This window comes from Podarcis melisellensis (assembly GCF_964234715.1).
Source record: "Podarcis melisellensis genome assembly, chromosome: 8".
Lineage (NCBI taxonomy): Eukaryota > Metazoa > Chordata > Lepidosauria > Squamata > Lacertidae > Podarcis > Podarcis melisellensis.
Window position 1 is genome coordinate 82337772 of NC_138540.1, and position 25632 is coordinate 82363403.

At 47.2% G+C, this 25632-nt stretch overlaps 1 protein-coding gene and 2 long non-coding RNA genes across 6 annotated transcripts in view; 1 reads left to right on the forward strand and 2 right to left on the reverse strand.

The window, feature by feature from the left end:
- Positions 1-25632, forward strand: part of LOC309376242 — a 266043-nt gene that overhangs the window by 167462 nt on the left and 72949 nt on the right. The gene's annotated exons all lie outside the window — the stretch shown is intronic.
- LOC309376249 overlaps positions 1-25632 on the reverse strand; it is a 319563-nt gene that overhangs the window by 166569 nt on the left and 127362 nt on the right. The gene's annotated exons all lie outside the window — the stretch shown is intronic.
- Positions 20-25632, reverse strand: part of B9D2 (B9 domain containing 2) — a 33069-nt gene continuing 7456 nt past the window's right edge. For 3 of the 4 annotated variants that reach the window (XM_081922427.1, XM_081922426.1, XM_081922428.1), the window contains exon 4: positions 20-490. In XM_081922427.1, coding sequence (XP_081778553.1) covers positions 123-490 — 368 coding nt within the window. In that variant the 3' untranslated portion in view covers positions 20-122. Of the gene's footprint in view, positions 491-21416; positions 22215-25632 lie in introns of those variants that run through there. The other variant, XM_081922429.1, reaches the window with a different exon arrangement.

Below are 25632 nucleotides of genomic sequence, written 5' to 3' on the forward strand. Positions count from 1 at the left end.
TAACCGGTTTTCGGTTCGAGGGATCGTGTTCTTGGCAGGGTGAGCCTCTCAGAGGTTGCCAAGAATTGCTTGGGTCTGCCCGGGATGTGGCTGGCTGCAAAAGACTCGGGCCAAATCCGGTGTCACGACTGGGGCATCCCGAGGCGATTGCGCTCCTCCGTCAAGATCGCTGCTGCCGCCGCTCTCCCAGCTGGCCTTTCTGTTTTCCTTGCCAGGAAAGGCTGTAATTTCACCACTCCTGTTGGGACTTGCTGGCTGCAGGGCTTGGAGGTTTTTAAAGCCGTCTTTTTGCCTCTCCCCAGCGACAGCTCCACCCAGGAAGTGAAGGAGGTGGGTGTGCACTGCTGTATATATAACTCCTTCGCTGGGGAGCAAGGCAGCTGGACAGCTACTGTGGCAAAAGCCGGAGAACTTTTATTTTCTTTTATTCTGCCTGGCTCCTCCGCTTCTCTTTCCTCCTTCCCCTTGTGGCTGAGGCAAATGCCTCTCCCTGGAAAAGGGAAGAGCGGCAAAAACTTTTATTCACACACGCACAGGACTAAACACACCACCCACAGCCTCACACTGTCATTTCTTGTTTTATTTTTATTTTTCTTATTTTATTTTTTATATAAACAATTTCATTTCATTTCTTATTTTTATTTTTTATATAAATTTTTATTAGTTTTTTAACATATCATTTCCAACAGTAATTAAACATACTTTTACATCCTATTCTTTTTTATTTTATAAAAGGGTATTACAGAAGATTCGGCAGCCGCATTTGTGGCTCCTTACTCCTTGCTTCGGTTCCCAAGACCCTTGTCTGGGTCATGGGTTCGAATCCCATGTGGGCAAAATGATGCCTGCATTGCATCAGATGACCCCTGGGACCCGAAATCTACAGTTTGGGGAAGTGTCCTCCTCTTTATTCCTCTGGCAGGTGAGGACTATTTGTGGCTACTCAGGTTCTGAGGGGAATGAGTCCTTTTCTTTATTGCTGGAAGCCCTAAAAAAATCCAACTCCAGTCATTTATACATTATCACGGAAGAGCCTTTTAGGTTCTCCTTTTGTTCCTGTTTCTATATCTGGGTTTAATGTTTGTTCCTGTAAGTTACTTTGAGTCATTGCCACAGAAATTTACATAGCCAAAGCTAAGCAGGTCTCGGCCTACGTCAGGAGACTGACACCAATGCCTTAAGTTTCCTGAATCAAGAGTGAAATGATAATAATTGCAAAAACAAAGATAGGTCCGTGACAGGGGAGGAGTCATAAAATCCTAGAATCGTAGGGTTGGGACCCCGAGGGTCATCTAGTCCAACCCCCTGCCATGCAGGGATCTTTTCCCCCCATGTAGGGCTTGAACCCATGTCCCTGAGATTAAGAGTCTCGTGCTCCACTGACGGAGCTATCCCAGATGCGTTTTGTCTATTTGATATATTTATTTGAATCTATTTCTACCCCATCCTTCAGTAGACAGAAAGCAGGAAAGACCCCCCCCCCACTGAACTCCTGTTGCACATCACCCATCATACCATGAACATGGTTTAGAAAAATGGCCAGGAATCTGTTGCCCTGCAGCTCCCATCGTTCTTCACTGTCAGATATGCTGGCTGGCACTGATAGAGACTGGAGCTCACCAACAACAAGAAGTGTATCTGAAGAAGTGTGCATGCACACGAAAGCTCATACCAAGAACTAACTCAATTGGTCTTTAAGGTGCTACTGGAAGGAATTTTTTTTGTTTTGACTATGGCAGACCAACACGGCTACCTATCTGTAACAACAACAAGAGGACCACAGTATAAAAAAATTCCTTCCAGTAGCACCTTAGAGACCAACTATGTTTGTTATTGGTGTGAGCTTTTGTGCGCATGCACACTTCCTCAGATGCTGCAGGTTCCAGATCCCAGTATCATCATGCCCTGGATTTTTTTTCTGCAGTGCTGAGATCCTGACCCACCTCCCACCTGTGGACACAGGGGCCATTCCATCCTAACCCACCTCCCACCTGTGGACACAGGGGCCATTCCGTGCCCTTCCTCTGCCCATTTGGTTGGCACATCGTGTGCTCAGAGGACCTCATTTGGTACAGAGGCTGCCGATTCCTACGCTAGGGATCCGTTTCTGGTGAATTGCATCCTCCCCTCTTTCCTGGTCCTGCCGCTTCCTGGCCTGCGGCAGCGGCCTGATGCTAGAACTGTGCTGAAATTCAACGCAAACACCCCTTCATTTCCCCCAACCATTCTGCATCAGTTAACGAGGAAAGAAACGACACTTTAAAAGTATCAGAGGGGAGAGAAGGCTCCCAGTGAAACTCCCAGGTGTGGGGTGCAGGGTTCTCGATGCAAGGACTTTTCCTTCTGAGGTGGCACGGAGGGGTGCGCAAGTGTCTTTTCATTCTATAAATTGCTGGTCCCTGGGTGCCCATGCGTCAGTCAAAACCCAGGGGAAGACTTCATGGAGGTCAGGAAGTGCGGGCTGCAGAAAATGCTTCCAGGGTAGAAAATTGCTCCCACTCTGCCACTTTGCAATGATGAAATAGGCTTGAAATCCTGCACCGACTCCAAATTCTAAATAAGTTATAAAGAAAGTGCCCCGAGAATGAAAACGCCACGAGGAATTTGCTCCCGTGAGATGTTACAGTGGGCATCAACATGGCCACTTATTCTGTTAAGGACTGAGCCGCCCTGCTGTCCTAAGTGCAATAACTTTATCAGGACCACCCAAATTGTCACAAAATAGCAGCAAAGTCTTTTCCCCATTCCCCCAGACCTCATAATCAGGCAACGTGTTACACAAAGTAGGGGATAGAGAGATGGGGAGTTGAAAAACAAGAATAACACTATCTCCGTTCCCTCACCACAAAATATGGTTAACAGGAAGCTGGCTTGACAAGGCTCTTCTTGTGAGGGCTAGTACGTTAAAGTCTGCTGAACACACCGCACTGCTGCTGATAATTATTAATAACGCTATTTAGCACAGAAACATAGACTTGTAAACTTGGAAGGGACCCCACGGGTCATCTAGTCCAACCCCCTGCAATGCAGGAATCTCGAACTCGCAACCTGGAGATTAAGAATCTCATGCTCTGCTGAATGAGCTTTCCCAGTTCCATGCATTTATACAGTGTGTGAGTCCTTCAACTAACCCTGTCAGGTAGGCCACTGCCATGATCTCTGTATTACCGAGAGAAAAATGGCTCGCCCAATCTCACCTCCCAAATTCCTAGCTGAGGTAAAATTTCAACCTCCTCCACCCTTGGCCCACAATGCCACATCCACAGTGTACGTTTATAGCACTGTTATACCATGGCTTTCCCGCAAATTAATCCTGGGAGTTGTAGTTTTGCCAGCTGGGAGTAAGCTATTCCCCTCGCAGAACTACGGTTCCCCAGAGCTCCCTGGGAAGAGGCATTGGTTGTTAAACCACTCTGGGAATTGTAGCTCTGTGAGGGGGGCAGTGCCTCTGGAAAACTACAGTTCCCGGGATTTCTTTGAGGGAAGCCATGGCTGCTAAAAGTGACGTAATAGTGCTTTTTGTGTGTGCATGGTGCAAACGTGGCCTCGGGGTTGCAAATAATAATAATAATAAATGTTATTTATACCCCGCCCTCCCCAGCCAAGACGGGGCTCAGGGTGGCTAACACCAAATATAAAACAAATTGACTGAAATACAACTAAAAAACAAGATCGAAATACAACATTAAAACGCAGCCTCATTTCAGCAGAAACTCAAAAACTTTTTGGGGGATCCCAAATCCCCCGTCGGCCATGAATCACTCAGCCGAATCACTACCTCACAGGGTTGTTGTGAGGGTAAAATGGGGCGGGAGAGCCCTTCCTAAAAAATAAATAAAAATAAATAAACCAGGAGGAATAAGTTCAGGGACAGAGCTGAGACGATAGCTCTCAGCCCTTGCCCACCATATATCCAGGAATCCTTTTTGCGGCTTCGGCCTGTAACCAGATACCAGAAGGCTGGCTTCTCATCTTAGCCCTCCTGGGGTGTGGGTGTGTGTTCAGACACGCCACCCCCCATATTTCCCAATTCAAGACGCCCCACCGCATGCCAAGCCGTGGCAGCTCCTGAGCTATTTCGGAGCAGCTGCGTCGGACAGAGGGAGGCTGGCATTGTATTACGCCCAGAACGAACCCAAGCCACGTTACATGTGGCCAGATCCCATTTTGGGCTGCAGATTCACGGCACTTTTGTGGGGCACCGGCTATAAAAGGACAGCTCCTCTCTCTCTCTCTCCTCATCCAGGGCCTGCAATCGCCTATTTCTAGCCCGGCTCCATCGCTCCTCATTCTCGTTCAGAAACTGAGGAGTCTCCGCTGCAGAATACCTCAGTTGGTTTCGTGCCACTGCCTTTTGCATTTCTTCCCTATTTGTAAAAATAAAAAATCGAGACATGGCGAGGGCCTGCGTCTGGCTTGCACATTGCACTATGCTGCGGAAGTGTTGCTATCAGCTCGGTCCTTTCGCCTTAAGAATCAACGTCCTGTCCCGTTCCCAACCTGCTGCTCGGAGAGACTCAGACAAAAGCACCTTAAAATCCAAAGAGAACCTGGGAAAGCATTGTTGAAAAATGAAATAAAAAAGTCCCAAGGGAGAAAGAGATTGCAGAGAGGGAAGCTCAAAAAGAAAAGATCTGTTTGCATGTGGGGTGAGAGATGGACCTCAGAGCCTGGCCTGAGTCCAGTGGGCCAAGAGGAAGATTTTGAAAGAAGAGTCAACTAAGTCTCCCTTTAAAGCACATTCAAAGCGCATTTTGCCCCTCAAAGAATTCTGGGTTTTGTTATCTGCCCCTCACAGAGCTGCAATTCCCAGTAATCCTGAAACTACAAAGCCTATATACAAAACTACAAAAACTATAGCGTGTACACAGCCTGAGTCATTATCCCCGAGGTTTGGGAGGGCAGTATGGGCTAGTGGTGAGATCACAGGGTGGAGATGGAAGCTTAGTTGCTTTATTGCGGAGATGGGGGAACCTCAGGTTAAATGTGGCCCTCTGGAAGGCCATAACTCTCCCCGCCGCCACCACCGCACACTGTTGTTCCCCAGGAGTTGTTCCCTCGGAGCTTTAGTCTCCCCACCATTTTGTCTAATCCCCCCCTTTAAAGTAACCCTTTGTGGAATGTAAGAAAGTAAAAGACTTCTGGAAAATGATATATAATGAGATGAAAAAGGTGTTGAAATATACATTCTTTAAAAAACCAGAAGCATTTTTACTTGGTATTACAAGTGAGGATATTAATAGACAGGATGTTAAATTGTTTTTATACACAACAACAGCGGCAAGAGAATTGTTGGCCCAGAAATGGAAGCAAGAAGAAATACCGACGAAAGGAGAATGGCAGACGAAATTGATGGACTATGAAGAATTGGATAAAATGAGAGGAAGGATTCGAAACCTGCGGGACCAGAGATTTGCAGAAGATTGGAAGAAATATACGAACTATTTGAAGAGCAACTGTAATCAACAAATTACGCTAGTGGGACTACAAGAAGTTTTGTAAGGAGAAATATATGAAATATTGCAAAGAAGAGAAAGAAAAGAGATATTAGTTATGATGTTTAAATTTAATAGTGAAAGTAAGAAATGTAAATTGAGTGAAAAGATTGGAAAATTTTCAGGTGTGATTGGTGGAAGTAAAAAAAAATTGTATAAGATATAAAAGTATGTTTAATAATTGTTGAAAATGTTATGTTAAAAAACATATATATATATCTGTGTGTGTGTGTGTAGTAACCCTTTGTGGTAGCAAATTCAATAGTTTCCAACAGCTACTTGCTGGAAAAGGGAGAATTCCTGGCTTTGGGACTAAAGTCTCCATTTTTCCTGCTTTTGACTCCCGCATGGGGAAAGGCGAGACTTCAGAAGCAAATTTAAGAAAAGGAAATTGGCCAGTCAAATTGGGATGCGGTTAAGAGGACTGTCGGAAGAATCGTAGAATCGCAGCTGGAAGGGAGCACGAGGGTCATCTAGCCCACCCCCCTGCCAATGCCGGAATCCTTTGCCCGACGTGGGACTCGAACACAGGACCCTGAGATTAAGGGTTTCATGTTCTACAGACAGAGCTAACCCAGAGAACACCGACGCTGGGACGGAAATGAATACGCAGCGGGTCCGAGCAGAAAGGTGCTGATTGCCAGGCTTCCAAGGTAGAAACAGGGACTGGCCTCTACTCCATGGGGAGTGAATTTAATGTCCCGGGGCAAAAGGGTTTGATGGCAGTGCCATGGCAAGAAAATGCCATTCAATGGCCGCCATTAGCTTTTCCAAACCTGTGGCTTTGGTGACCCCTGCTGGGCAGAGTCAGAACAGCAACCCTCTTTTAATAATAATTTGACATTTTTACATTTTGTATATATTAATTTTGGACAGCATTCAAAGGGGTCCCTGGGGAAAGAAAATTCTGCCTTTGAAATATTCAGGTCTCTTTACTTTCATTATTTTGTGAGTGTGTGTGTGTGTGTATACATATACATATACTGTATATAAATATATATATGTATGTATGTGTGTGTGTGTGTATATATATGTGTGTGTGTGTGTGTGTTTGTGTGTGTGTGTGTATGTGAATAATTTTTACAAATTGAGATCAGCTTTTTAAAAATTATTTACAGCTATTGCCTCTGTTGGAAGTATAATGTAGTTTAAGAAGTAAACCTGAATCTATAGCAAAATATGTTAAGGCTTGCACTTCAGAGATTGTAAAACCAAATTAAGACCACTGAAGGCTGCTTTTCCATATATAACAGAGACATGGGGGAAATATAGCCAACTTCTGAAGTTAAGCTTTGTAAATGACGTAGGGAGGCTTGAAATCCAATATACATTTCCCAGGGAGCACACTCCATTGAACTCAGTAGGGCTTACTTCTGAGTAGACATGTATAAGATCTCATGACCCGTTGTGCCTTAACTTTTTATTGTAGAGGAGCGATATATCGCGGTCTTAAGGAAGGTCACGTTTCAGATCTCCAAGTTTCTCATTTTCCTCATCTTAAATTCAGTACGTTTCCCCAACAATCTGCAAAAAGAATAAAAAAATCCTCATGAAAATTCATCATAATTTTTGTACAAATTTATCCCAATAACCATATTTTTGTATGTAGTTTTGACTAATATGAACATTTCTGCAAGCAATTTCCTCTAATAGATACATTTTTGCAAGCAATTCCCCCAAATACAGCATACTTTTGTATGTTATTTTCACTAATAAATGCATTTCCAACTGCACATTTTACCCTGGCATATGTATTTTTGAACACACTACTTGGCTGCACTGCAAAATATGGAGAAGAGCAAATTTTGAAGATTGGCTGTTTTGAATTGTATTGTGAATGTGGAACTGAATCAAATGTCTTCCCCACCCATAAATTCATAGGTGATCGGACCCTGGAGAAGTTAGGTCTTTATGTAGATCATCAGAGAACCTAGTAGGGAACTTATATCCTCTTGTTTCATGCTTCCAACGAGCTGAGCTCTGCAATAGGCTTAAATTATGAATATGTATGAATCCACTAACCAAACACCATGAATATTTACCTATACTTTCCATCTCATAGACAAACACTGTTTTTACCCGGCGATTTATGGCCTTTGCTTTCGGAAAGCTTTGGACATTCGCAGCCCAGTTCTGTGCATGTTTACTCAGAAGTAATTCTGACTCCAAAATATGTGTGCATAGGATTATAGCCCCGGGATCGCTTCCAATATCAGTAGACAGAGAGGCGCATGTAACCCTCAGACCGTAGAGTCAGAATACCCTCCCAAGATAGTGCAAAGGCTAGAGATTTTTTTATTACTGCTGTGCACTGTTTGCCGATTGGATCTTGCGGGAGTTGGAGTTTCCAAAAATCAGAGCGTTGTAGAACAAGCTTTGGAAGACAAGTAGCTGAATATGAAGGTGGCCGGGGCGTGGGTCTCCAACGAGGTTCTACTCAAGAGTAGGTCTACTGAACTGAATGAACCTCAGTTAGTTGTGTCCCTAAATATTATTGCGATAGGGACCCGGGTGGCGCTGTGGGTTAAACCACAGAGCCTAGGACTTGCCGATCAGAAGGTTGGCGGTTCAAATCCCTGCGACGGGGTGAGCTCCCGTTGCTCTGTCCCAGCTCCTGCCAACCTAGCAGTTCAAAAGCACGTCAAAGTGCAAGTAGATCAATAGGTACCACTTCGGCGGGAAGGTAAACGGCGTTTCCGTGCGCTGCTCTGGTTCGCCAGAAGTGGCTCAGTCATGCTGGCCACATGACCCGGAAGCTGTATGCCGGCTCCCTCGGCCAATAAAGCAAGATGAGTGCCGCAACCCCAGAGTCGGCCACGACTGGACCTAATGGTCAGGGGTCCCTTTACCTTTAATATTATTGCCCGGTGAAATGAATTTTTAAAGCTGTGCAGTGTGATCCTATGTGAAAGCAAGTCCTTTGGCTTACCCACCAATATAGAGTGGAAGAATCGTAGAATTGGAAGCAACCACTAAGGAGCATCTAGTCCATGGGTAGGCAAACTAAGGCCCGGGGCCAGGATCCAGCCCAATCACATTCTAAATCCGGCCTGCGGATGGTCCAGGAATCAGTGTGGTTTTACAGGAGTAGAATATGCCCTTTTATTTAAAATGCATCTCTGGGTTATTTGTGGGGCCTGCCTGGTGTTTTTACATGAGTAGAATGTGTGCTTTTATTTAAAATTAATCTCTGGGTTGTTTGTGGGGCATAGGAATTCGTTCATTTCCGCACCCCCACAAAAAATATAGTCCGCCCCCCCCACAGGGTCTGAGGGACAGTGGACTGGCCCCCTGCTGAAAAAGTTTGCTGACCCCTGATCTAGTCCAACCCTGAGAGATGCAGGAATCTCAACTAAAGCATCCAAGACACATGGCCATCCAACCTCTGCTTAAAAACCTCCAAAATATGTGTTTTGTAGTCTTAGTCCATTAATTAAATCTGCATATATTTGAATTTTTTTTAAAGGTATGTTTCTCGATTTTGAAATTTGAAAATCTTAATAGTACTTAGTTTCCCCTCTTTTCACCCCTCAACCCCTCTCTACCCAACCCTAACGAAACATAGACATAACCAGCTGATACCAACATTTACGAAGAAAAAGGAGTGAAGATCACCTAGGTTACAAAACAAAAACATCTCCCCACAGATCCCCATAAGCTTTTGGTGGTTTACATGCACATTCCTTTTTCGGTGTGTACGTGATGAAGTCTAACCAAGTGTTGGAAAAACCATTGAGTTTATTGTGTTTTCTTCTTTCACATACTTTGCCGGTTAGTTTTCCCAATAGAATCAGGTGACAAACATATACAAACCAGATTTCGAACAAATTCAAGTCCAAAGATCTCCTCGTAAATTCAAATATGAGAATATAAATGGTTTCTTACTCGCTTTTATTTGCTTTTGAATAATGGGTGTCTTGAGTCACAGCAGGCATCATTAGAGAGCATCGTTCTTCCCCTTGCAGTTGTTACAACGAAAACAAGGACATGTATTAAAAGTCATTTTAATGTGTAATTAGTTGGGTTGTATCTGACTAAATCATACTCCAATTAAAATCTCTGATATGATCTCAAGTCTGTTAATTTCAGTGGGCCGACTCAGACTTAAGTTGGCTATAAAAAAAGCCCCCACCAAAATCTTCTGGACAAAGAATTGTATTTTTGTTGATCAAAATATTATTATTTTTTGCTTGATCAACATTAAACCTTGCCACTCTTAAGATCACAAGCATTGCCCTGTTGGATCAGATCAGTGGCCCATCTAGTTCGGAATCCTGTTCTCACAGTGGCCAACCAGATCCCTTTGGGAAAGCCACAAACAGGATCCGAGCACAAGAGATCTCTCCCCTCCTGTGATTCCCGGCGACTGACATTCAAAAGCATTGCTTCCTCCAGCTCTGGCACAATTTCTGTTTGATTTAATGATCCTGAGTAACATCAGCAAAAGTGGGCCACTTCATTGCTTGCCTCTAGAGAATTTATGAACAAATTAAAAAGCACAGGTCCCCGTACTGATCTGGGGGAGATTCCCACTTTCCCTCTCTCTCCAAGGTGGTCAGGGATCTGTTGGCAAGCATCTGTCTTGAGAGACAATGGAGTGTGCCTCCAGGGGTGAAGTCAAACTGCTGTGTCAGCAGCACCAAAGAGACTTCCCTGGGGTGCAAGTCTGGGCAGTGTGTATGGGCTGCCGAGATGACAAGATTCCACACACACACCCAGCCTTGCTGATGTGGTCCAAAAGAAAGCAGAGCAAAACATCTGGCAAGGCAGCAGAGGTTTAGGATCTGTTATGTACTGAGCCGAATCCTAGAACAATAGGATCCAGAATGCAGCAGTCTGATTGGTCCGCAGGAGCCACCCAATCCAGCTACAGATGGAAGTGAATCAGCGACCTGATTGGCCTGCAGGAGCAGCCAATCAGGCTCCTGGATGAAGTGAATCAGCGACCTGATTGGCCTACAGGAGCAGCCTGGAATTAGCCAATGAAGCGGGGCCCATTGTGTAAATAATGTGCATTAGCTAGACTTTTTGGGGAAAGTTTCATTCGTTGCTACTATGAGCTGAATAAAGAGCATGAAATTCCCACTCAACTCCGAGTATATTTCAGGATCAGAGTTTTCTTTCTCCTAAACGCGCACCCTTCCCAGGTGGACGAGCCCCATGTGCCCCACACGTCCGACAGCACATGCGGAAACTGCCTTCTCGTCTGCTCAATCCACCAGAGTCTGTCTTCACACTCAGGGGAAGACCCTAACACACTGAAACCCATCAGCTAACCTCACCTGGTTTAGCAGGCCAGTCAAATCCGTTCCTCGGTTGTGGCTGCTGTTGCCTGCTGACAGCTTCTAGGAGCCGCAGGTGAGAGCTGAATGCAGGGTGCGGACCAAAGGGGATCCAGAATGCAGCAGTCTGATTGGTCCGCAGGAGCCACCCAATCCAGCTACAGATGGAAGTGAATCAGCGACCTGATTGGCCTGCAGGAGCAGCCAATCAGGCTCCTGGATGAAGTGAATCAGCAACCTGATTGGCCTACAGGAGCAGCCTGGAATTAGCCAATGAAGCGGGGCCCATTGTGTAAATAACGTGTATTGGCTAGACGTTTTGGGGGAAGTTTCATTCGTTGCTACTATGAGCTGAATAAAGAGCATGAAATTCACACTCAATTCCGAGTATATTTCAGGATCAGAGTTTTCCTTCTCCTGAATGCGCTCCCTTCCCAGGTGGACGAGCCCCATCTGCCCTACACTTCCCTTGACAGCACATGCGGAAACTGCCTTCTCGTCTGCTCAATCCACCAGAGTCTGTCTTCACACTCAGGGGAAGACCCTAACACACTGAAACCCATCGGCTACCCTCACCTGGTTTAGCAGGCCAGTCAAATCCGTTCCTCGGTTGTGGCTGCTGTTGCCTGCTGACAGCTTCTAGGAGCCCCAGGTGAGGGCTGAATGCAGGGTGCGGACCAAAGGGGGGCAAACGACCCAAAAAGGAGCACAATGTGTCCCCCACCAGAGGTACTAACCCTCCCCTGACACCCCCTATACTCTCATTAGGGATCTATCGAAGTAAAATTGGGCCAGCTTTCCGAACCCACAGAAGCAGTTGGTTGTTGCAGAAGGAAAGGCAAAATCAGTGAAATATTGGGTGGTTTGTCACCTTGACAAACCAAGTGGCCCGCTTCTCCGCTCTGTTGAAATTTTGCCACCTCCCCCCCCCCCCCGATAAAAAGGAGGTTCATCTGCTTTTAAGAACACAACAGGCCAACAATCTATTTGATGTGTTTCCTTTTTTAAAAAATTAAATTTTATTAACATATAAAACACATCCCTATACATTCACACAATACACATACACAACACACTACCTTATTTTCATAACATAAAACATACCTACATTACTCTATATAATACCTACCTATACTGTACATATCAACATACCTACATACCTACCCCACTTGGACACCCACCAAGTGACTTGAATTCCAGCCGTTCTTTTTACGCTACTTTATTTTTCCAACTAGGGACGGGGGTGGCGCTGTGGGTAAAACCTCAGTGCCTAGGACTTGCCGATCGCATGGTCGGCGGTTCGAATCCCCGTGGCGGTGTGAGCTCCCGTCTTTCGGTCCCAGCTCCTGCCCACCTAGCAGTTCGAAAGCACACTTAAGTGCAGGTAGATAAATAGGTACCGCTTTATAGCGGGAAGGTAAACGGGGTTTCCGTGTGCTGCGCTGGTGCTGGCTCGCCAGAGCAGCTTCGTCACGCTGGCCACGTGACCCGGAAGTGTCTCCGGACAGCGCTGGCCCCTGGCCTCTTAAGTGAGATGGGCACACAACCCTAGAGTCGGACACGACTGGCCCGTACGGGCAGGGGTACCTTTACCTTTACCCTTTATTTTTCCAACTAGCTTAAACACATTTCATTATTTCTTTAATCCCTTCTTCTATCTTGACTTTACACTCCTTTCACTCTAATCCTTTTCTGGATTCACTCAATATCTGTCAGAAATTCTACTTTTCCCACATAAATTTTGATGTATTCCTTAAAGATAGCCCACTCCTTATTCACTTTTTGCACCATATCTCCTCTTATCCTCCCGGTTAGTTCGGCAATATGGAAATATTCCATCATTTTAGATAACAAGTCTGTTCTAGTTGGGACGCTGCTACTTTTCTAGTTTTTGGCAATCAGTAACCTGTGGGTTAAACCACAGAGCCTAGGGCTTGCCGATCAGAAGGTCGGTGGTTCGAATCCCTGCGACGGGGTGAGCTCCTGTTGCTCGGTCCCTGCTCCTGCCAACCCAGCAGTTTGAAAGCACGTCAAAGTGCAAGTAGATAAATAGGTACCGCTCCAGCGGGAAGGTAAACGGCGTTTCTGTGCGCTGCTCTGGTTCGCCAGAAGCGGCTTAGTCATGCTGGCCACATGACCCGGAAGCTGTACGCCTGCTCCCTCGGCCAATAAAGCGAGATGAGCACCGCAACCCCAGAGTCGGCCACGACTGGACCTAATGGTCAGGGGTCCATTTACCTTTACCTTACCTTGCTGCTGTAGTTGCATACATAAATATTGGTCTGACTGTTCTTTTTATTTTGTTGTTGTTGTTGTTGTTGTTGTTGTTGTTGTTGTTTCCTCTGACATGATACCTAGGAGAAAGGATTCTGGTTTTTTTTCCCAAATGAAAATATCTGGTGCGTTTTCATTGCTGGCAGAAGCAGTACACATTGAGGGAATCCTACCCTCCAGGGAACTCCATCTTTGAATGTGAAACATGGCACAGGGATGCAGTTTTCAGCACCGGCTCTCTGCACCCCGCTGAACACCTGGCTCCACCTGGGATGTGCCCCACTTACGAGTTGGTGACGCCATGCAACTGCGCTGCTCCCCTCTACCCAGCACCTCCGCCCTGCAGGGGCCGTACCCAGGTGGTCCCGTCACTGGCAACCTTCCTGGGTCAGGAGGATGCTGGGAAACGGACATGCTTTGCGGGATCCGGAGCAGGCCGAGGAATCCGGGAAGGTTCTGCAGTTCCTGTACTTTCACCCTCGATTAGGCCGAGCGGAGGCAAGCGCCCCTGGGCAGCCAGCCAGCCAGCCAGCCGGCCGGCACAGCAAAGCAAGACAGCCGCTTTGGGGAAGGAGGGCAGTGACCTGGAAAAGGCCTTCCAGGTAGGGGCCGGCTTTCAGCCAAGCCAAGATCCGAAGCAGCCAAGCTAGGAGGCAGCTGCAAAGGCCGCAGAGATGGAAAAGCTCTAGAAAATGGAAACACACACACATACACACACGGTCAAGGGTTTGGAGAAACGTCTGCCCAAGAAAAGGCTATGTGGGGGTCTTCGCCCTTGAATCCAAGCTGCTGGGAATCCCAAGTGGGAAGAGTGATGACGTACCGCCAAGTGCCCTGATTTTCCTGGGACAGTTCCGGATTTGCAAAAGCCATCCCGGTTTCTGATTTGACCCCGGAATGTCCCTATTTCCCCCACCTGTGCTGCTGCCTCCAAGATCAGGAAGGAGAAGGAGCCAGGATTTGTCCCAAGTAGCGGTGACAGCTACGGCTGCAAGGGAGCATCCTTTTGCCTCTCTACGGCCATTCCTGCCGGCCTCCTTCCTCGGGCAGCTCATAGCATCTGGTGGAGAGCAGGCAAGGAGGAGAGGCCCGTATTCCCTGTGTGATGAGGGGCAGGCAGAGAAATGGGCTGCCCTTTGTGGGAAGAAAGGGGAGCAAAGAAGATCACAAGAAGTCTTGATTTTTTAAAAAAAATAACGCTTTGTGCGTCCATGTGTAATCTTGCCCCTTTCTAAAATTTATTTATTGGTGTGCGTGCGCTTTTCTTCTTGCAAACCTAAGGTAAAGGTAAAGGGACCTCTGACCATGAGGTCCAGTCATGACTGACTCTGGGATTGCGGAGCTCATCTCGCTTTATTGGCCGAGGGAGCCAGCGTACAGCTTCCGGGTCACGTGGCCAGCATGACTAAGTCGCTTCTGGCGAACCAGAGCAGCGCACAGAAACACCGTCTACCTTCCTGCCGGAGCAGTACCTATTTATCTACTTGCACTTTGACGTGCTTTCGAACTGCTAGGTTGGCAGGAGCAGGGACTGAGCAACGGGAGCTCACCCCATCGTGGGGATTCGAACCGCCGACCTTCTGATCGGCAAGTCCTAGGCTCTGTGGTTTAACCCACAGCGCCACCTGCATCCCACCTACCAAACCTACCAAAGAATAAATTAAAATAAAATTGGGATTACGGGGTTTTCTCGAGACAGTGAAGGACGTTTGTGCTTTGTCCTAGTTGTGTTGTGGTGACAGCACTCTCCCTTCTTCTGTGGCAGCAGGACCAAAAATATGGGGGCTCGAGGAGGGTCAGTTTGGGTGTGGTCCAAGAGAAATGTCCCTATTTTTATGAGGAATATTGGAGGGTATGCACTGTTGAGTTCTGGTCCGGCTCACAGCCTTCCCAGAGAGGTATCTTGTTGGCCACAATGAGAACAGGATGCTAGACCAGGTGGGATTTTGGCTGTTGTAATGTCCTTAAAAGACATGTGAAGACAGGAAAAGGCTGATAAAACAATGAACAAAGCGGGAAGGGAACCAATTCCCTCTCAAAACACGAGTAGCGGTGATGACAGGAGTTGTAGTGCGGCCCAAAAACATTTGAAAAGTCCTTCTGCATGGATCCCGCCTGTGGCTCATCCAGTCTAGCATCCCATTCTCACAGAGGAAGAAGAGTTTGGATTTGATATCCCGCTTTATCACTACCCGAAGGAGTCTCAAAGCAGCTAACATTCTCCTTTCCCCACAACAAACACTCTGTGAGGTGAGTGAGGCTGAGAGACTTCAGAGAAGTGTGACTAGCCCAAGATCACCCAGCAGCTGCATGTGGAGGAGCGGGGAAGCGAACCCGGTTGCCCACATCATGAGACTACCGCTCTTAACCACTACACCACACTGGCTCTCAGTGGCCAACCAGGTGGGAAACCGCCAAAACAAGATCGGAACACAACATCTGGAAGGCCGCAGGTTCTCCTGCGTGAGGGTCGCCTAACGAAAGGTTAGCAATATATTCAGGGACAACGAAAAGAAGCAGGTCTTCACTCAATGTGGAGTGCAAACTTGTGGGATACACTGCCCCAGATGTGTTGAAGGTCACTGGTTTTTACATTTCCCTACCCTGACCCACCTCCCACCTGTGGACACAGGGGCCATTCTGTGCCCTTCCTTGGCCCATTTGGTTGGCACGTCGTGTGCTCAGAAGACCTCATTTGGTTCAGAGGCTGCCAGCTGCCGATTCCTACGCTAGGGATCCGTTTCTGGTGAATTGCATCCTCCCCTCTTTCCTGGTCCTGCCGCTTCCTGGCCTGCGGCAGCGGCCTGATGCTAGAACTGTGCTGAAATTCAACGCAAACACCCCTGCATTTCCACCAACCATTCTGCATCGGTTAACAAGGAAAGAAACGACGCTTTAAAATTATCAGAGGGGACAGAAGGCTCCCAGTGAAACTCTCAGGTGTGTGGTGCAGGGTTCTCAATGCAAGGTCTTTTCCTTCTGAGGTGGCACGGAGGGGTTCATGAGTGTCTTTTCATTCTATAAATTGCTGGTCCCTGGGTGCCCATGCATCAGTCAAAACCCAGGGGAAGACTTCATGGAGGTCAGGAAGTGCGGGCTGCAGAAAATGCTTGCAGGGTAGAAAATTGCACCCACTCTGCCACTTTGCAATGATGAAATAGGCTTGGAATCCTGCACAGACCCCAAATTCTAAATAAGTTATAAAGAAAGTGCCCCGAGAATGAAAACGCCACGAGGAATTTGCTCCCGTGAGATGTTACAGTGGGCATCAACATGGCTGACTTTAATAGAAGATTAGACAGAAGCAGAAGACCAGCTGCAGGAATTACGCTGGTCTGTGACCATAATAAAGTAAATTCATTCATTCAGTTGCAGGATAGCACAAGTAGGCCCTGCTTGCAAGATGCTGGAGCAGGTGGTCTATGGCCTGATCCAGAATAGCTCTTATTATGTTCCTATTGCCAGATCCTTCTTCCGGATACAGAAGCACCGGGAGTATCTGGATTTATGGAATGCGAGTTCAGCAGCACACATTCGGAGTAGAAATGGTTAGGAATGTACTGCAAGAGATCAACAGCAGTAGCCACAGAGCTATAAACCCTACAGGCAGAGATTAAATACGGATAAATCCAAAAGACAACAGAGGAGGCCATTTCTGGTAGCCACCCAGTCTCTATTGATTATCTTGGTGAGTTTGCTGGTTTTTATGGGAGAAGGCTGCCTAGGAACGCCATTCAGGGCTTCATAGTCTTATCCCCATTTTACAGCTGAGGGAAACTGAGGCTGACAGACACCATGAACCACTCACAAGGTCACAAGGACAGTAGATAGAAACCGATCTCATCCTCTTATCTCTGGAGATGTAACACTGGAAAGTCCCAAAATAGCTTGGGAATTTCCTTAGGGTGATAAGCTGGGGCTGTTCAATGGAGACAGCCTTATCTCTGTCTTTGCAGCTGTAAAACATAAATCCTCGATTTACAAGAGACCACAGCCTCCCTCCGCAAGAGTCATGTGGAAACGAAAAGCGTTGACTGCACCAAACTTTGAAGAAGGGAAGTGGAAGTCTGACAGTCAGGCTTCTTCTGAATACTGCTGTTGGAGCAGCGTTGAGACGTGTGTGTGTGTCTGTGTGTGTCTGTGTGCTGAGGACTTTCCACTGAGGTACCCCAAGTTAGACTCAAAGAGTCTTGGGCCATCTCAAAGGCTATCATACAATCTACTGTGGCACGAGGTTTTGTGGACTCAAGCCCACTTCCTCAGGTGCGTGAAATGAAATCTTAGCTGGCAGGTACAGAAAAGAGAAAACTTTGAGGAGGTGGGGAGCTGAACGGCAGAGAGATGCAAAAATTATGGTTTGATTCCTCGTTCTTGGAGATGAGTCAAGCTTAGGGTGTGTATACATCTTTCGAAAGAACTAGGACCAGGTTTTTATTCTTAATAGCATCATCAGCTGCCTCCTTTCTCTTTGCCACCCTAAAACTCTTGGACTTTCCAGGGCGCCTTGATTTGCAGACCATAGCAGGTTGTACTATTTTATCTCCACACCAGTGAAAAGATTCGGCTATCGATTTCTACAGATTGCTGCTGGTCTGCCGCTAAGCTTTTCCACCCCCCTAGTCGGTTGACAACCCAGCAATGATGGCTAGTGATAGAGAATCGCAAGTTCTTCGTTGTATGTTTAATGTTTTGTGATCTGCTATGAGAGCTTATTTGATCAGGATAGAAACAGAGAAGACTACCTTCATTTCTTCTTGGGCAGCTTAGGCCCCTCCTCTTCTGCCCTTGTTGCTGATAAATTCTAAATAATAAAATTTAATTCTTACCCTTTCAAATGGGAAACAGCAAATGGGTAGCAGCATATACACCATACCTTTAAAGCACATTCAAAGCATATTCCTCCCCCCCAAATAATCCTGGGAATTATAGTTTGCTAAGGGTGCTTGGAATTGCAACTCTGTGCGAAGGTAAACTACAGTTCCCATGATTTTTATTTTTATTTTGCAGGGGGGAGGAATGGTCTTTGAATGGGCTTTAAAAAGATGCTGCCTACACAGCCGCACCAGCAGATTTTTAAAAATTAAAGAAAGCACCATCCTAACATGCAGACAGGAATTAAGCAAGTGAAACTTTCCCTCCCTGCTTGCATTTCCAGGCCAGGAAAATCTTAACATTTCTGTTTGCTAAATTAACTAAATTTCTGCTTGCCAGCCTGCTGTTAATGGGGCAAGAAAGAGATGCGGGCCGTAGAACCAGGAGAAACCGTGAGACAGGGCGCCTGGGAAAAGTTTCGCCCCAAACAAGAATTTCTGCTTGCCATGCAGCTATCAAATGTCTCTCTCCTTCCCCCGATTCTTGTGCTGAACTCCACGTTTGCTTAAATGCAAAATGGGCATACCTTGTTCTCCTTTGCCAAGCACTGCATGCTATAAATATTTTTTTTTACGGGGGTGGAATGATGAAGAAGAAAGGGAGCTTTCCCCTTAAACATCACAGTCTTTGTCCTGGAGATGGGAACTTGCAGGGCAGCTGATTTGACCATGTATGTGGGATGAGATGGGATGAGGAGCTGGAGTCAAAGCCTCTTTGATCCTGCGAGGAAGAGAAGCTTAAAAATAGACTCTTCCTGTACCATAAATAGATGCTGTGTCAGTGTCAGACGGCTTCAAATATGGGGCTTCGTTTTGGGGTGTGTCTGTGGCCTGTGGCAGTTCGCTTTCAGAGAGAGGGAGAGAAAGTCTGAAGAGGGCTGGAGCTGAACCAGAGAGCCCTGGGTTCAAATCCCCACTTAGATGGAAACTCCCTAGATGGCCAAAGCATCCTTTTTCTCTCTCTTAACAGACCTTACTAGGAAATCCGCGGCCAGGTTATGGGAAGAAAGTTAGGAAGCCCCTAAGGAAATTAAAAGCATCACTTTACGTCCCATTGCTTTTAAACTCTGGAATGAAAGTCCCAGTCAATTTAGCGCAGAATTTACTTCTGACTAAACACACAGAGGGACGCGGGTGGCGCTGTGGTCTAAACCACAGAGCCTAGGACTTGCCGATCAGAAGGTCGGTGGTTCGAATCCCCAAGACGGGGTGAGCTCCCGTTGCTCGGTCCCTGCTCCTGCCCACCTAGCAGTTTGAAAGCACATCAAGGTGCAAGTAGATAAATAGGTACCACTCCAGCGGGAAGGTAAACGGCGTTTCCGTGTGCTGCTCTGGTTCGGCAGAAGCGGCTTAGTCATGCTGGCCACATGACCTGGAAGCTGTCTGTGGACAAATGCTGGCTCCCTCGGCCTATAGAGCAAGATGAGCGCCGCCACCCCAGTCATCCGTGACTGGACCTAATGGTCAGGGGTCCCTTTACCTTTACCTTGGGAGACCAGGCCCAATAATTGTATTAGACATGGCTGCTTTGAGTACCAGGGACTGAGGATAAAGTCTGAGGGATGTGGCCATCATGCCTTGCTTGTACCTCTCATTCTTTAAGCTGCCGCTTTTGGATGATTCTTGAAGCCCCTCTACACTGGTGTTGTTTTTGCAGGCAAATTCTGCAACATGCCATTGACCCAAGAATAGTGCATTAGTGGTGAACTTCCCCCTGGACAATACACACACACCATTCCACTAGAATAGTTGTTCTGCAATGCTTTCCGAATGGTTTCGCTGCCCAGAGCGGCATTTTTAGGCTACGGCACAACCAATTCAACACACATGGAGAACTCGTCGCATGAAAAGTTACAGGGTTTCAGCTGGAAGCTCCGGGAACATGCATGGATTGGAAACAAAGCAGCGTCTGCATCGTGAAAAAAATTGCAGCCGCGAGCAGAACTGAAAGTGGGATCGCGTGTAACTGCCCAGACACCAACGTGAGCACAAAACGTCATGAACGCACATTAAAAATACCGTCTGAAGGCAGTTTCTTAAACTCAGTGGTTGAAGCTGGAGTTTCTTGCTGTGAGCTCAACTCTACTCCTCCAATTTCTCTTCTACATCTCCCCATTCTGAGCACCAAGCTGACACTTGATGCCACGGTTTCTTACAGGCAGAATCCATGGTGGATCACGGTTATGTACCGTATTTTTCGCTCTATAAGACACACCAGACAACAAGACGCACCTAGTTTTTGGAGGAGGAAAACAAGAAAAAAAAATTCTGAATCTCAGAAGCCAGAACAGCAAGAGGGATCGCTGCACAGTGAAAGCAGCAATCCCTCTTGCTGTTCTGGCTTCTGGGATAGCTGCGCAGCCTGCATTCGCTCCATAAGACGCACACACATTTCCCCTTACTTTTTAGGAGGGAAAAAGTGAGTCTTATAGAGCAAAAAATACGGTAATTTTAAGGAAAGGGACTATGGGATTGCTGGTTGCTGCAAGATGATACACATGTGTAGCGGAGAGGGGTCTGGTGCATTTTTTGAAAGATTCAACGCATTCCTCTGCTGGCCACAAGGAAGGTGAACCCCCCTTCTCCCCCAAAACTATTTGCAGGTGGGCTTTAATCCGAAACTTCCTTCTGACCAGGCATTCCTGCCGCCTCTTACAGCCAGCTCTCCAGCTGAGGCAGGAATGGCACTGGAACCGGAACAAAGGCCTGGTATTTTTACATCCACAGCTTTGCAAATACCTGTCAGATGGACTAAGTGCGGGAACCACAGCCAGGGCAGCACGGCAGCTCGATTGCTCACTGGGAGAACTAGGCATTGTGGGAAATCAAAATGGCGACTCCCAGGTCCAGCTGGCTGGTGCAGATTTAGCCCACCGGGGTGTGGTGAAAGGGCTCTTTGCTGAAAGTCTTGTCAGATGTGGGGTCAGCTATCCCAGTTTGAATCATCAATTGCTTCAATTTTTTTCAGGCAGAGCTTTACCTGAGAGGTATTGGAAGGAAATGATTTAACATTATCAATTAGTGATTATTATAGATAGATAAAAGAGAATTTACTTATTTTGTGGATAGGCTACAGCAATATATAAAAGTCTTAGCAGAAATTGGTGCTTGCACAGTCAATGTGCAGGGAGAAAGGATGAAATATTGTAATATTGTTTTTTAAAATTGAATATTTAAATGAAATTTGGGAAAGCTTACGTACTTGGAGCAGCAATGGACGAAGGGAAAAAGAAAGAACATCTTGGGGTGCGAAGTCAGCTTTTACATTTAATACATTTGTATTAAATGTAGTGACTATTTTTAAAAATTATGGAAAATCAATAAAAAAATAATTGGCAAAAAAGCACCTATTGCCCATCATACCGCCTCACTCTGCTTTGTGCCCAGACTAAGCCTACTACGATGGAGTGTTTGTGCAGTTGGGATAGCCACCCAGCCACCAGGGTGCCAAGTTCTCGTTCCCACAAGCACTACGCAAAACCTCGTGGTGGGAAAAAAAAGAAAACCATTTAATGCAAACGGGAAAAAGAATAGCCTTTATAGAAATAAAGTTGTACACTGCCAGCGATTCAGGAGGACTGGGAAAAGATGTCCTGTCTGCGATATGGGCAAATTCCTCCAGACAAAAAAATCATATGGGGAAAGACATTTCATAGCACCCCCGAAAAAAGGGGTCACAACACATCTTGCTTGCGAGGTGCTCCGCTTAGACAAGGATCCACAAAATCTGAATCCTGAACTATCCGGGCTAAGCGCCAATCGCTCGTCCTCTTTCCTCTCCCCGAACTGGAGATGCCAAACTCGGGAGGTTTGGCTCATAGGTTCCGCACTTTGGCTGCCGGTGAAATGGAGCTGCCCTTCTGCTCCCGACTGCAGAAGTCTTCCCTTCCCAAGCGGAGAGGGTCCTGGTCTTTGGGACGAATGGGAAGGAGCCGTAACGGCGGCAAGGGGGCAGCCATGGCCAAGATGGGGAGGACCTTAGCACTCGACGCCATAGCGGTCAAAGTTCCGGAGGATGACGGCCAGCTGGAGGTGGACGGTGCCCATGGCGCAGGTCTGCAGGCGGTAGCGGTCGGCCCCCGTGTAGATCAGGTCGGTGTTGAGCAGCTGGGGGCCCCCTCCCACAAAGACCTGGGAGAGTTGCTCCTGCCAGGAGCCCAGGGGGCGCCAGGTGACGCAGTCCAGCTGGTGGGAGCCGGGGGTAGAAGGCACATGGCAGAAGCCGTACCCATACAGCTCCGTGCGCCCAAAGGAGTCCTGGTGCCACACCTGGACGTGCAGCTTGGGCCAGCCTGGCAGGGGGAAAAGAGAAAGGAAGGGTCGTTTCTCTACGCAGCCATGGCAGCCCGAATGGTATACCGTATTTGTCGCTCTATAAGACGCACCAGACCACAAGAAGCGCCTAGTTTTTGGAGGAGGAAAACAAGAAAAAAAATATTCTGAATCTCAGAGGCCAGAACAGCAAGAGGGATCGCTGCGCAGTGAAAGCAGCAATCCCTCTTGCTGTTCTGGCTTCTGGGATAGCTGCGCAGCCTGCATTCGCTCCATAAGACGCACACACATTTCCCCTTACTTTTTAGGAGGGAAAAAGTGTGTCTTATAGAGCAAAAAATACGGTATGTACCAGAAACGGAGGGAAGGGAGCAGGACCAACGAAGGAGGAGTGGCAGACGGAAACAGCGAAAGGTGCAAAATCGCCGGGTTAACCAGCAGAATAGGAGATCCATAGGAAAGGGTATTTAAGGAAGACTGGAAAATGTTTGTAGAATACTCAAAGAATCATTGCAAACAGGTTAGGGCATTAACAGGATGGGAGTAAATTCAGCAGTAAAAATTGCCTTGAGATAAAATGAGAAAGGGGAAATATGGAGTACCGTATTTTTCTGTGTATAACACGCCCCTGTGTATAAGACGACCCCCGATTTTTTGGGACTTCTAATTGAGGAAATGGGGGGGGGGAGTGCCCAGACTTGTTGAGCTTTTTTAGGAGGGGGGTGTTGCCGACTGCCAATTGCCTGACCCCCGCTGCCAATTGCACGCATCAGCATAGCCACCAATCGCCGGTCCCACCTCTGCACTATCTGTGTATAAGACAACCCCAATTTTTTAGCATTTCTATTAAATAAAAAAACCTCGTCTTGTACACAGAAAAATATGGTAATTAGAATATGCAGCAGTAAGGGGGAATCAGAAGGAACAATGGAAGGTGGGAAGGGAAGTCTTATGCTTAATTCAATACAGTTGTACCTTAGAAGTTGAACGGAATCCGTTCCGGAAGTCTGTTTGACTTCCAAAACGTTCGGAACCCAAAGCGCGGCTTCTGATTGGCTGCAGGAAGCGCCTGCAGCCAATCAGATGGCCCGCCCAACATTCAGCTTCCAAAAATAGTTCGCAAACTGGAACACTCACTTCCGGGTTTGCGGCATTCAGGAGACAAAACGTTTGAGAACTAAGCTGTTCAAAAACCAAGGTACGACTGTATTGTGTTTGGTTTATGTGATTGTGAAAAATTATAAATAAAAGCTGTTTTTGAAAAAGGAAAAAGGAAGGAAGGATAGCAATTTAAGTTTCCAAAGCATCCCACCATTTCATCTCGGTAGCGATGTTGGGAGGATTTAGATGGAAGCAGACACTACTGATGTTCACTTACTCGTACCATGTAGAGGCAGTGTGGTGTAGTGGTTAGAGTGCTGCACTAAGACCTGAGATGCCGGGGTTCAAATCCCCACTTGGCCGTGAAGCTCACAGGGTGACCTTGGGCCAGTCATTCATTCTCAGCCCAACCTACCTAGCAGGGCTGTTGTTACCAGGATAACACGGGGAGGCGGAGAATGAGGCATGCCGCCTCGAGCTCCTTGGAGGAAAAGTAGGATATATAAAAGCTAAAAAAGATGAAATAAATAAATGCCCGTGCACTGAAATGGTGCAGAACAATGTAATCAATTATATGAGATTCTGCTACAGCAGACAGAAGGACCAGTGATGCAGTTTTTGTTGGAAGCTGAACTGCAGTGGCGCAGTAACAGCACTGCGTGCAATGAAGATGGCTTGGAAGAGAAATCAGTGCCTTTGTATATTTTTCCTGCCTCCCGGTGACCCTGACAACAGCTTGGAAGGGATTACACAGGTATAACATTCCTGCCCCCTCTGGTGCGGGCAGAGAAGACAATGGCTTTTCTCAGTTTGCCTAGCAAGTTCCCAGCGAAGTCGAGATTTGAATCAGAAGCTTCCCGGATCATGATCCTAGACACTCTGTTACACTGGGTTCGGGAACAAGGTTGCAGCATCAGCCAGAGGACATAGCTACCACTCCTTAGAAGCAAAAAGAGCTCCGCTTCCAGAGATGTGTTCTGTGCTATATTTTCTGTAATCTTAGGGTTGGAGTCTACCATTAAAAATGAAACCTAAAATTCATCTGAGCATTACGGAAGTACCACGGAGTTAAATTGGCATCTTAAAAGGTAAAGGTACCCCTGCCCGTACGGGCCAGTCTTGCCAGACTCTGGGGTTCTGCGCCCATCTCACTTAAGAGGCCAGGGGCCAGCGCTGTCCGGAGACACTTCCGGGTCACGTGGCCAGTGTGACATCGCTGCTCTGGCGAGCCAGAGCTGCACATGGAAACGCCGTTTACCTTCCCGCTGGTAAGCGGTCCCTATTTATCTACTTGCACCCTGAGGTGCTTTCGAACTGCTAGGTTGGCAGGCGCTGGGACCGAGCAGCGGGAGCGCACCCCGCAGCAGGGATTCGAACCGCCGACCTTTTGATCAGCAAGTCCTAGGCGCTGAGGCTTTAACCCACAGCGCCACCTGTGTCCCTAAAAAATCGGCATCTTATCTCCCTATAAAAAATTACAACGTAGAGGAATAGCATTTCTCAAGTTTCAACTGAACCATTTTTGCAAGGACGTTACAGAACAGTCTGTCTGAATTAAGGGAATGCAGGCAGGCTGTTGTTATTTAACGCAAAAAATACAGTGGTACCTCTGGTTGTGAACGGGATCCATTCCGGAGCCTTGTTCGCAACCTGAAAGGAATGCAACCCGTGTCTGCGCGTGCGCAGGTCGCGATTCGCCGCTTCTGCGCATGTGTGTGATGTCATTTTGCTCGTCTGCGCATGCGCGAGCGACAAAGCCTGGAAGTAACCCTTTCCAGTACTTCCGGGTCACCGCGGGACGCAACCTGAAAAGACATAACCTAAACCGAACCTAACAAGAGGTACAACTGTAGTTAATAATCAGGGTAAAAGTACCTCTGACCGTTAGGTCCAGTCGCGGACGACTCTGGGGTTGCGGCGCTCATCTCGCTTTACTGGCCGAGGGAGCCGGCATACAGCTTCCGGGTCATGTGGCCAGCATGACTAAGCCACTTCTGGCAAACCAGAGCAGCGCCCGGAAACGCCGTTTACCTTCCCGCCGGAGCAGTACCTATTGATCTACTTGCACTTTGACGTGCTTTCGAACTGCTAGGTGGGCAGGAGCTGGGACCGAACAACGAGAGCTCACCCCGTCGCGGGAATTCGAACCGCCGACCTTCTGATCGGCAAGCCCTAGGCTCTGTGGTTTAGACCACAGAGCCACCCGTGTCCCATCCAATAATCAGGATATTTCTTTCTTAATATAATAGCATCCATGCACACAGATTGTGGAGGGAATACCACACTATTTCTGCCACAGCAAAAGCAGAATCTTTAAAGATATGCATGTGTGTGTGT